Source organism: Sus scrofa, chromosome 3, assembly GCF_000003025.6.
Source record: "Sus scrofa isolate TJ Tabasco breed Duroc chromosome 3, Sscrofa11.1, whole genome shotgun sequence".
Classification (NCBI taxonomy): domain Eukaryota; kingdom Metazoa; phylum Chordata; class Mammalia; order Artiodactyla; family Suidae; genus Sus; species Sus scrofa.
Window position 1 is genome coordinate 107610109 of NC_010445.4, and position 13032 is coordinate 107623140.

At 36.3% G+C, this 13032-nt stretch overlaps 1 protein-coding gene across 4 annotated transcripts in view; it reads left to right on the plus strand.

Annotated features, from left to right (window-relative positions):
* MEMO1 (mediator of cell motility 1) overlaps nt 1-13032 on the plus strand; it is a 115151-nt gene that overhangs the window by 68064 nt on the left and 34055 nt on the right. For all 4 annotated transcript variants that reach the window (XM_005655247.3, XM_005655246.3, NM_001244877.1 and 1 more), the window contains 1 exon segment: nt 3518-3629. In XM_005655247.3, coding sequence (XP_005655304.1) covers nt 3518-3629 — 112 coding nt within the window.

Sequence of the window (13032 nt, forward strand, 5' to 3'; positions counted from 1 at the left end):
AAAATTAAAAATACATCATAAGTAATATTTTAATTTTAAAAATAAAATTTGTTGTAACTAACCTGCAAAAAACAAAAACAAAGAAAGGAAATCTTCCATATGCCTAAGAGACAACTATAGATTTTCTGCTAGCCACAAAAATCTTTTAGATCCACTAGTCTCTAGACTGTAGTGGTTACCTTCATCATCTGGAAAGTATCATATACTCACTGTACCATTAAACAGGAAATATGTACCCATAGCAACTTGGTGGAAGATTCTGGACATGTTAATCTACCTCTGTGTATTAATAGTTCCTTCACTGTAAGTGGATAATGGCGATAATAACTTTATTTCCTCCTGTATTATTTTTATAGGAAAAAGATGAGTCTGTAGTTGTGAAACTCTGCAAGAGGGTGCTGCATAAATCTTAAATATATTTTATCTTAAAAACATGTCTACTATTTTGATTTTTTAAATAAGGTTTCAGATATCACATTTTTTATTTATTTATGTCTTAGTTTGCACATTGAATGTGTATAAAGTCTTTTGACTTTATAATAGTATTTTTGGAGGAATGGGTGAACCTAAATTTGAAAATACGGAATAATACAGTGACCATAATAACAAATACTCACATTCTTTCATCCACACTTGACTCAGAATTTCCCCTCATCTGAACTCAATTTACATTCCCCAAAGTAACCAGATTCATGAACTTGATGTGTCCTTCCAATTCGTCAAATTATATTTTGTATGTTGAGTGTTTATTGTTTCGAGAATTTTTGCAGCACATTCTTCTGTTGAATGAAAAGAGGCCATTTCAAAGGAAATGATCACCTCTTTTTCTTTAATTTTTAGGTATAGATTTTCATAATTGGAATCTTAAATATTATAGACTATTAGCAGTTTTTTTGTTAGGGTATATCTTATTAATGAAACTGGAATATTACTAGTCTTACTCCCTGGAATGGCTTTGGGCACACCTTTTTCACTTTTAAACTTTTTTTTTTTTTCTTTTTTTCAATGGCTGTACCCTCTTTGGAATGGGAGTTCCTGGGCCTGTTCCCAGGCCAAGGATTGAATCGGAGCAGCAGCTGTGACCTATGCACAGCTGCAGCAACGCAGGATCTTTTAATACACTGTGTCCTGCCGGGGATTGAACCTGCGCCTCTGCAGTGACCCAGGCCTCTGCAGTTGAATTATTAACCCATTGTACCACAGTGGGAACTCTTTAAACTGCTTATTTTATTTTATTTTTATTTGTAGGGCATATGGAAGTTGCCGGGCTAGGGGGCTAATCTGAGCCACATTTGTGACCTAAAAACCACTTTTGGCATTGCCAGATCCTTAAGCCTCTGAGCGAGGCCAGGGATCGAACCCACATCCTCGTGGACACTAGTCAGATTCTTAACTTGCTGATCCACAATGGAAATTCCATGCTCTTTTTTTTTTTTTTTAAAGTTGAGTATTAAGTTTTGTATTGGGGCAAAATGAGAACTTAAGAAACTCTGAGAAAATTACTCTGAGGAGGCACGGGGGAGCTAGAATGCACATGAGTTTTGCATCACAACAAGGAGCAGGTAGTAGGAACAAAAGATTACTGCTAATAACAGAAAACTAGATATCTCCAAGTTAAGGAATTTAGTGCTTTTTGCTGTATGGGAAGATGCAAGGTGTGGGCTCACTGAAATCATTCCTTTGATATGCACCATAGCTATCTGTGGCTAACATCTTGTTAATAAACTGCTTTTAAAAATTTATTTATTTTTTCTTCCAGTTTTATTGAGATATAATTGACATACAGCACTGTATAAGTTTAAAGTGTACAACAGAGTGATTTAACTTTACATGCATCATGATATTACCACATTAAGTTAGTTAGAGTAGCCATCATCTCTTATAAATAAAAACTTGAAGAAATAGAAAAAAATACTTTTTTTCCCTTGTGATGAGAACTCTTAGGATTTACTCTCAACAACTTTATCTAAATGCAGCAGTGTTCATTATATTTATCATATTTTTCATTAGATCCCTAGTACGTATTTATCATATTACTGGAAGTTTGTACATTTTTACTATTTTCATTCAATTCTCCTTCCCCTCTGGGACACATTTTATTTTTATTTTTTTAATTTATTTTTATTTTTTTTGTCTTTTTGCCATTTCTTGGGCTGCTCCCGCAGCATGTGGAGGTTCCCAGGCTAGGGGTCTAATTGGAGCTGTAGAGCCACCTGCCTACGCCAGAGCCACAGCAACTCGGGATCCGAGCCGCGTCTGCGACCTACATACACCGCAGCTCACAGCAACGCTGGATCATTAACCCACTGAGCAAGGGCAGGGGTCGAACCCTCAACCTCATGGTTCCTAGTTGGATTTGTTAACCACTGTGCCACGACGGGAACGCCACACTTTATTTTTAAATCCTTATTGGAGCATTCAGAAAATTTTGGTTTTGGATAACCTGCCAGTGAAGGAGTGGAGGATTTTTTTTTTTTTTTGCTTTTTAGGGCTGCACCCAAGGCATATGGAAGTTCCTAGGTTAGGGGTCTAAACAGAGCTACAGCTGCCGGCCTTATGCCATGGCTACGCAGGATCTGAGCCACATCTGTGACCTACACCACACAGCTCATGGCAACACTGGATCCTTAACTCAGTGAGTGAGACCAGTGATCGATCGAACCCACAGCCTCGTGATTCCTAATTGGATTTGTTTCCACTGTGCCACGAAGGGAACTTCAAGGATTTTTAATTAGGTATAATTTTAAGAAAAAAAAGTCATCCCATTATTTGTTTGTTTCTTTGATGTTGGTAAACTTATATGGGTGTAGTTATAAAAATGCTTCCTCTGTTCAATGATAAAAAAAACTCCTGTCTTTTTTTACACATTAAGTTTCATTACTTTTTTGCTATTTAACATCTAGTTTTAAGTATGATTCATCAAAAGGGTGTGAATTACTAAATCATTTAAAAATTTTAAGGTCGTCTAAGGCATGGTACTGTGGTAAATTGATATTCCAGTCTATCCCATGAGTTTAATTTTTAATTTTGAAGAAAATAGCATTTTTAGTAGGAATTTTCTGTTAGTTTGACAGGAACCAGAGGTATAAAATGATAATCCTATACATTTTATTAAAAACAAAACAAAACTCAAAAACTATATTATTAACCTTATGAGTAGGTAGACAGGGGTTTTTCCATGTTTTAGTAGGAGTTCTAATCAACTATGTTCTTTTTAGTATCTGCTGACAAACTAAGGTCAAGAAAAAGCTTAGAAGTGATGTTAGGTATAAATGAAAGGAACTGATGAAAAATCTGAATTATTATTTTTATGCAGCTACATAACATACGAAAATGCTGAGTAAATCATTTCATGTCTTATTGTTTTGTCTGGTATGTAAGAAGCTAGTTTTTTTCTCCTTTTTTAAAACTAAAAATGGCTTTTGCCAAAGCATGGAGTTTTGTGTTACTGGGTGGAGTCTAACAGGATAAGGATATACATTAATATATTTGTTTTACTATATTTTGAAATCTCTAGTTTACGGAGAACTATGGAAGACAGGAATGTTTGAACGCATGTCTCTGCAGACAGATGAAGATGAACACAGTATTGAAATGCATTTGCCTTATACAGCTAAAGCCATGGAAAGGTATATTAATTAATATAAGAAATCCTAGAGGAATCATGGATATTTAATATCTTTGGAATTATTTTAACTAGGGTAAGATAATCATTAGGGTAAAGAGATTAAAAATTTTTTGTTGAAATTAAAAATTCGAGATTGGATTTTTTTGAATGTGGATTGAGTTGGCTTTGAGTAGTTTGCCTATGAAAGCTAAACATATGAACTGACATGGTTGTTTTATTAGGTGGAAATATAAAAATGAACCTTTGTGTGTGTGTGTTTGTGTGTTTTGATTTGCCTGTTACCTTATTCATTATACATTTATTTATCTCATAATAACAATTACATTCTTTCATGGTTCAGTGCTATAAGTAAGTAATCTAACATTTTAGATTTGGAGGTAACTTTGGAGCTAATTTATTTCAGCCTTAGTCAACGTACATGAATCTCTTTCGTAATATATTGACAGATTATTATTTGGTACCTATTTAAAGTTATTTCAGTGATAGTGTGCTTGCTAAACAATAAGTAGAGTGAGGATAGGGACAATATCTGTTTTGTTCTCCACTTAGACCCCAGTGCTTCGCACAATACCTGTCACATGGTAGTCATTGATTTATTTTAGTAAAATGAAAGAATTGCTTTAAGCACTTGGTTTCTTCTTTAGGGCAATATTCAGACTAGAACGTCTTCCTGTTGTAGGTCACATTTCTCTAATTTTTTCAACCATTTCCTTTATATGGACTTAATATTCCATATAAAGTTTGACTAGTTCTAAATATGGTGAGATTATTCCTTCTCTGGTCCTCATCACTGTATTATTCTCTGGTGCACTTTAGGTTCTCTGTAAATGTTTATTCATTAAGTACATTAATGAAGTCTGAAATTACATGAACAGTTTTTTTGCTGGTAGGGCTTGCTTATGTCTGACGTGCTTGCGGTCAGTTCAGACCCCAAGGCTTTTTCATATTGTTAAGCCGGATTATTTCCTCCTCCTTGTACTTTTGTGGTTGATTTCTTTTTAACCCTAAATATTTTAAACCTAAATATTTATGTCTCTTCTCTTTATTTATGTCTCAGTTAAGTTCTCTTTTTCATGTTGGTTTTATTCCATTATTGCAGTTTGAGGCATCATTTCCACTCTTATTTCTGTTATCAAAGTATTATTTGCTTCTCTTAGTATTAGGTTATCCTCATCTCTTCACAATGATAACTATGAGGAATTACATAAACCTGGCGAAGTTTCCAAAAATACTGTGGTATTAAATTATAAGCAATATAATTTTAGGTAATTGTTTTAATACATTCTAACTCTTCGGAAATTATTAAACCAATATAAACTTTATTTTTTGGATTTTTAAATTTTTTTGTCTTTTTAGGACCACACCTGCAGCATATGGAAGTTCCCAGGGTAGGATCGAATTGTAATTGCTGGTCTGTGCCATGGCCATAGCAATGCCTAGACGGGTCTGGGCATTGCTATGGCCACCTACACCGCAGCTCATGGCAACGCCAGATCCTTTACTCACTGAGCAAGGCCAGGGATATTACGTTAGGATTGCTGATACTGACTCTTGGAAAGTAGCCAGTACTTTTCTTTTGTAGTCTTTGTTGTGCTCCTGTATCAGTTATCCATTACCGAGTAACACATTGCCTCAAAACTTAGTGACTTAAAATCACAGCTATTTTATTGCTCACAATTTTTGTGTCAGTAGTTTGGATATCATCTTGCTCTGGTCCACAAGATACTGACTGAGATAGCTGTGTGGGCCTTGAGGATCCAGTATGGCCTTAGTGTTGGCTTTTTACCTGAGATACCTTATTTGTTCTATAGAAGTACTGTTTATTTATCAGCCAGGACTTTTCTGTTTTCTTGGCCTCTTTATAGAAAGATAGCCTGGATTTCTATACATAGTGATTTCAGATAACAAGAGAATAAAAACAGAAGTTTTGTGGCCCTTTAAGGCCTAGGCCTGAAACTACATAATATCATTTCCACTGCATTTTATTTTTCAAAGGAGAAATAGATTCTACCTCTTGATGGGAGGAGTAGCATATGTGTACAGGAGTAGGTGGCATTGTTGGCAGCTGTCTTTGCAGATGGACTACCACACTTCTTCCTGTGGTGGACAGTTTCCCTTTCTCCAACATGGAAGACACATCCAGCTCTCCTAAGATGCTCAGAAATCTCATCCATTTACCACCTCAGGTTCAAAATCCAATATCTTATGATCTGCATTAGGTTGGGGTGTAGATGAGGCTCCTTGGGTGTAGCTGTTTTTGATTTGGATACCTGTGAACTAAGAAGACAAGTCTTCCTCCTGGCCCCCACTATATTCAATGTACAGTTTTGAAACAGGGACAGTTAACCACAGTAGTTACTTCCATTGGAGAGTGAAAGAATGGGAAGTATGTAGTAGTGTCTGGTCCAAAGCAGTTCTGAAGTCTAACCAGAAAACCGAAAATATCCTTGATTATGGCTTAGTTCTGTCTTCTGGTTGTGGCTTCATAATTCATTACAGATAGTTCCTGATTTATGATAGTACCACTTGGGATTTTTAGCTTTTTGATGGTGTGAAAGTGATATATAGTAGAAACTGTACTTTGGATTTTGAGTTTTATCTTTTCTCAGGCTAGCAGTATGAAATACGATGCTCTCTGGTGTTTCTGGGCTGTGGCAGCAAGCTGCACCTTCTAGTCAGCCACATGATCATGAGGGCGATCAGCCTATAATACTCTTACAGTCCTTCTGTACCCATACAAACATTCTGTTTTTCATTTTCAGTACAATATTCAGTAAATTATGAGAGCGAGTCAATGCTTTATTCTAAAATAGGCTCCGTGTTAGATGATTTTGCCCAACTGTAGGCTAATTGTAAATTCTCTAAGCACATTTAAGGTAGGCTAGGCTAAGCTATAATGTTTAGTAGGTTGGGTATATTAAATATATTTTCAACTTATGATGGGTTTATTAAGACTTAACCCCATTGTTAAGTCATGGAATGCTGTGTTATTCTTAGCTCTTTGCTGAGTTCTTTAGATTCTTTGTTCTATTCTCTGTCTTACTTTTCCATAAGAAATGGGCCTTGTTTGCATCTGATTAGCAGTTTTAGTCTGCTTCACGTATGGGACTGTTTAAGAGCCTAAGGCCTCTTTTCATTTCATTTCAGTGTTTTGTCTTGTTTTTTAGTCCAAACTGATAGAACTCCATTAAACATTTTGTGGATGTTCTATGTATAAGCTTGTAAGTGCATTCTGTCAGACAAAAGTCACATCCACAGTTGTTTCTGAGACAGGATTCTCTCTACTTTGGTTCCTAAGTTGGGGGCCTATAGATTCTTAGAAGCGCTATTACCTGCCTGAGAGAGTATGCAAGCACTGTCTTAATTCTTGAGGTCTTACCAAAGGGTTTTACAAATGTGGTTTTGATTTGATGATTGTGAGCCCAGGTTCTTGTTATCATTCTGGATTTGATCTTTGTCCTTAGACTGTTTCTTCAGCTTATCTGAAGAGGCTGGCCACAAGAAAGTTATTTTCTAACCAAGAAACTCCTTGTTAGAAATACTTCTTTCAGGAGTTCCTATCATGGTACAGCAGAAGCAAATCCAACTAGGATCCATGAGATTGCAGGTTCGATCCCTGGCCTTGCTCAGTGGGTTATGGATCCGGTGTTGCTGTGAGCTGTGCCGTAGGTCGCAGACACAGCTTGGATCATGCATTGCTGTGACTGTGGCATGGGCCAGCAGCTGTAGCTCCGATTGGACCCCTAGCCTGGGAATCTCCATATGGCATGGGTGCAGCCCTAAAAAAAGAAAGAAAGAAAAAATAAAGAAATGTTTATTTGAAATTCTGCTTATAATTCTTTAGCTCATGTTTTTCTTCTCATACTTTCTTATATTTGGCTATAAAGAAGTCATTGACACTTTGAATATATTGCCTGGAAATCTTAGCTGGATCTATAGGTTCATTAGGTGTATTTTTAAACTTCTGAGCTACTTCATGTGACAGTTATGTTAATTGTTCTGCCTGTAAATGATATGGATCACCCTTCTTCTGCCTCCTATAGTAGTTTCCTTACTGTCCATTCAATTTCCAGTCTTCTTGTCACCCTTCCAGGTTCTACCTGTCTCTGTATTCCAAAAGCAAATATTACGGAGTTTAGGTTTCTCTTGTGGTAGTGCCCTTTCAAGGTACCATTTTTTAGTCACAGTTATCTGCTGCAGCCTGACATATCACCTTAGAGCGCCTTTTTTTTTTTTTCTTATGATTTTTTTGGGTAGAAATTTGGTCAAGGGGTAAGTGGTGACCACTCATCTGTTTCATTTGGTGCCAGTTGAGACAGGCTGACTTAGGCAGAAGGTTCCAAGATGCTCTCACTTCCTGTCTGGGCCTTCGGTGCAGGTTGTCTACTAGGCACTTTAATTCTCATCTTGGTGCTGTCTCCATTTGTTGTTTCTCTTTCTTCAGGGTCTTTCTCTACACATGGTTTCCCTTTCCTGTTGGACTGTCATGAAGTACATGGCAGTTGAAGGTAGCAAGAAAGCAGGTAGTAACTTTCAAGTCTCAATATTCAGGCTTGGAACTGGCACAGTATCACTTAATGCTGCATTCCATTAAAGCAAGTTGGATGGCTAGGTTCAAGGGGAGGGAGAAGTTAATTCTGTACCTAATAGGAGGAATGGCATGAGCATTCAAAGGTGGGAAGAATTTTGGTGATTATATTTGTAGACAGTCTACTACTTCAGTTAAATAGCTGTTTCTGAGAATATATATATACCTTTTTCCCTCTTCTCTAACCTATTCCCTACTCCAGGGCAGCTAGTCTATTCTCTGTCTTCTGTACCCATCTCAGTACCTGGTATACAAAAGGATCGCAGTAATTAATTATTGAATAAATTAATAATAGTCTTTCTATTTCCGTACTTTCATTAAACATTTTTCCAAAAATAAGATCAAAAATTTTTAACTGATTTTTCCTATTGTGAGCCTATTTCCATGTGTTTTTTTTAAACTTTTTTTTTTTTTATTGAGTATGCATTGGACTTTCTAGTATGTGTCTACGTAGTACTTCAATTGACCATTTCATTTTAAACTTTTCCCTCATTTTTCGTTATTATAAAGTTTATTGCAGGTTTAAAAATTAAATATCTAAGATATTATTAATAATTTTATGTGTTATTTTAAACATTTAAAAATGGTATTCATTAGAGCATTTAAAAAATAGTAATATAGAGGAGAAAACATAACCCATAATCCCCTTGCTCATTTAATTCTGTTGACATTTTAAAAATGGATGTATAGATGTTGCCTAGTGGCTCAGTGGGTTAAGGATCCACCACTGTCACTGCTGAGGCTTGGGTCACTGCAGTGGTGTGGGTTCAGTCCCTGGCCTTGGAACTTCCGATTGCCAAGGGTGTGACCAAAAACAAATGTATGTACATGGTTTAAAAATGCAGAGAGCATCAAGAAGTACAAAATGAGCAGGGAAAGCCTCTCTCCTTCTCTTCTACCAGTGTTTACTGACAGTAAAAATTATTATGGATACGTTAACATAGTATGCATATATATGTGTGTGCATATATATATAAGGTTTATGTATATACTTTTTTGTGTGTAAATTAAAACATTTAAACAGGAGATCATATCTCAAGTACTTTATTCTGATCGTTTTTTCCATATATTAGCTATTGAAATTCATAATTTTTGCTATTGCATATAATTTCATTCGAGAAAGTTAGGATATGTAGAAATCGTCTACGTTGAAAAAATGGTTTACTCTTAAAATTAACGGAATTGGATCCCACCTCTCATTTTCTTTGCATTTTACTCTGTTCAGTTACCTTCCCCCCTTTTATTCCTTTCTCTGTATCACCTTTATTTACTCTTTGTTTACAGTTTAAAATTTTAATTGATTTTGGGGATAATTTACATACTATATAATTTACTTTTTATGGCATAAAAATCTGTGAACTATCCAGCATGGTCAAGATAGAGAATTCCTTTGCCAATTTTCAAAATGTTTGAGAAATGTGGCCCTGTAAAAATGTTCATGTTGACTGTAAAAATAATCATTATTATCTTTTTAGCCATATAATACTCTGTTACTACTGGAACATGGGCAACTTGAAAGCACAATACAGTTTATACAAATCTGTTCCATCTTATGTTTTAGGTTCTAGCCAATCTTAGAAATTCAGTGTGGTTAGGATTTGATCACTCTTAGTAGTTAGACCATTATATATAAAACAGGGAGTTCCCTAGTGGCCTAGTGGTTAAGGATTTAGTGTTGTCATTGCTATGGCTCCCGTTCGAACCCTGGCCTGGGAACTTCTTTTTAAAAAAATTTTTTTTTTAAATTAAAGTATAGTTGATTCACAATTTATGCCAATTTCTGCTCTACAACAAAGTGACCCAGTCACACACATATATACATTCCTTTTTCTTATATTATCTTCCATCATGGTCTATCCCAAGAGACTAGATGTAGTTCCCTGTGCTGTACAGTAGGATCTCATTGATTATTCATTCTAAATGTAATAGTTTGCATCTACTAACTCCATACTCCCAGTCCATCCCACTTCCTCCCCCTCCCCCTCAGCAATTACAAGTCTGATCTATATGTCTGTGAGTTTGTTTCTGTTTTGTAGATAGGTTCACCTGTGCCATTATTTTTTTCTTTTCATGGCTGCACTCCAGCATATGGAAGTTCCCAGTGTCAAATCAGAGCTGCAGCTGTTGGCCTGTGCCATAGCCTCAGCAACTCCAGATCTGAGCCTCATCTGTGACTTGCCTACCCTGTAGCTTGTGGCAAGGCTGGATCCTTAACCCTCTGAGTGAGACCAGAGCTTGATCCTGCACCCTTATGGACACTATGTTGGGTTCTTAACCTGCTGAGCCACAACAGGACCTCCTGTACCATATTTTAGGTTCCATACATAAGTGATATCATATGGCATTTTTCTTTCTCTTTCTGATTTAACCTCACCCAGTATGACAGCCTCTAGTTGTATCCATGTTGCTGCAAGTGGCAGTATTTCGTTCTTTTTTTTTTGGCTGATAGTATTCCATTGTATAAATATACCACATCTTCTTAATCCATTCATCTGTTGATGGACATTTAGGTTGTTTCCATGTCTTGGCTGTGGTGAATAGTGCTGCATTGAACATGGGGGTGCATAAATCTTTTTGAATTACAGTTTTGTCCAGATATATGCCCAGGCACGTGATTGCTGGATCATATGGTAGTTCTATATTTAGTTTTCTGAGGAATCTCCATATTGTGTTCCATAGTAGTTCCCACCAACAGTGTAGGAGGGTTCCCTCTTCTCCATAACCTGTCTAGCATTTTTTATTTGTAGACTTATTAATGATCCTGGCCTGGAAACTTCATGCGGCAGGTATGGCCAAAAATAAAAAAAAAAATCTTGATTTTATGTAGTTTATGCAAATCATTAAACCTGACTCTTGTAATTCTTATGTTTTTTCATACTGATTATGCTTCCATGTTCCCTGAGTGAGAACACTACTATCAGATGCCTTGGATGGTATTAAATACTATTAACTGAACAGTTTTTCTTGTTCTTTTTTTTTTTTTTTTTTTTTTTTTTTTTGGCTTTTTAGGGCCATACCTGCGGCATATAGGGGTTCCTAGGCTAGGGGTCAAATTGGAGCTGTAGCTGCTGGCCTGTGTATAGCAACACCAGATCCGAGCTGGGTCTGTGACCTACACCACAGCTCACAGCAACCCTGGATCCTTAACCTACTGATCAAGGCCAGGTTTCAAACCTGCATCCTCACGGATACCAGTCAGATTTGTTTCCGCTGAGCCAGGATGGGAACTCCACATCTTATATTAGTGTAATACATTTGTTACAATTGATGAACCAATACCGATACATTATTACTGACTAAAATTCAGCTTATTTAGGGTTCACTCTTTGTGTTATAGTTTATAGTTTTTGCCAAATGCCTCATGTCATGTATCTACAATTATTATTGTACCATATAAAGTAGTTTCACTGCCTTAAAAAACTTCTGTGTTTTACCTATTCATCTTCTCCCGCCTCTCCACCACCGTCCAACTCCTGGTAACTACTAATCTTTTTACTGTCTACATAGTCATTTAGTTTCTGGAATATCATATAGTTGGAGTCAGGCAGTGTATAGCCTTTTCAGATTGGCTTCTTTAACTTAGTGTATATGTTTTCACATTCCTCAGCATCTTTTTATGGCTTGATGGCTGATTTCTCTTTATTGTTGAATAATAGTCCCTTTATGGGTCTGTCACAGTGTATCCAGTCACCTGTTAAAAGATTATTCATGTAGCTGGATTAATACCTGCTGTATTTGTTAGCATTTTCTGTTCATTGCTCTTGTTCTTTATTTCTTCCCCTCTTTTTCTTCTTTCTCTGGTTTTAGTTGACCATTTAAAATGATTTTATTTTCTTTCTTCTCCTAGCATATACTTTTTATTTCTTTAAGTGGTTGCCCTAAATTTACAACATGTGTTTTGCAACTGATACAAGGATGCTTTCAAATAGCACTGTACTTAGAGTTTCTGCTGTGGCACAGTGGGTTAAGAATCCAGCTGCAGCGGCTTGGGTTGCTATGGAGATATGAGTTCAATCCCTGGCCTGGCTCAGTAGGTTAAAGGATCTAGAGTTGCAACTGTGCCTCAGATTCAGTCCCTGACTTGGGAACTTCTATATGCTTTGGGTGCAGCCATAGAAATAAAAAAAAAGGGTAATTTAAAAAAACTAAAAATCAAATAACACTGTAATGCTTTCAGTAGTAAAAATATCTTATAACAGAGTATTCCAAATTTTGCCTTCCTGTCCCATATAACATTAGTACTCATAAGTGATAATTACCAAACACATTATTGGTATAATTATTTTGAACAAATCATTATCTGCTAGATCAATTAAGAGTAAGAAAAATAAAATGAAATAAACCAAAGATACTACTTTACCTTTTTTTTTTATTCCTCTCTAAAGTACTTCCTTTCTTTTATGTAGATCTGATTTTATGACCTATCTCATTTTTCCTTCTCTTTGAAGGACTTTTTACTAGTTTATAGCTCTTATTTTATTATTTAAAACTTGTCAGAGTTCCTGTTGTGGCTTAGTGGGTTAAGAACCAGATGCTCTCTTTCCGAGAATGCGGGTTCTATCCCTGGCCTCCCTCAGTGGGTTAAAGATTTTGCATTGCTGCAAGTTGCAGTGTACGTCGCAGATGTGGCTCAGATCCAATGTTGCCATGGCTGTGGCATAGTCCTGCAGCTGTGGCTCAGATTCAACCCCTAGCCTGGAAACTTCCATGTGCTGCAGGTGCAGACATAAAAAGAAAAAAAAAAAAAAAAAAGACTTCTTATTTTGGGTTGGAAAACAGATTTCTTTTCATTTCCTTTTATCACCTCTTCAGGAAT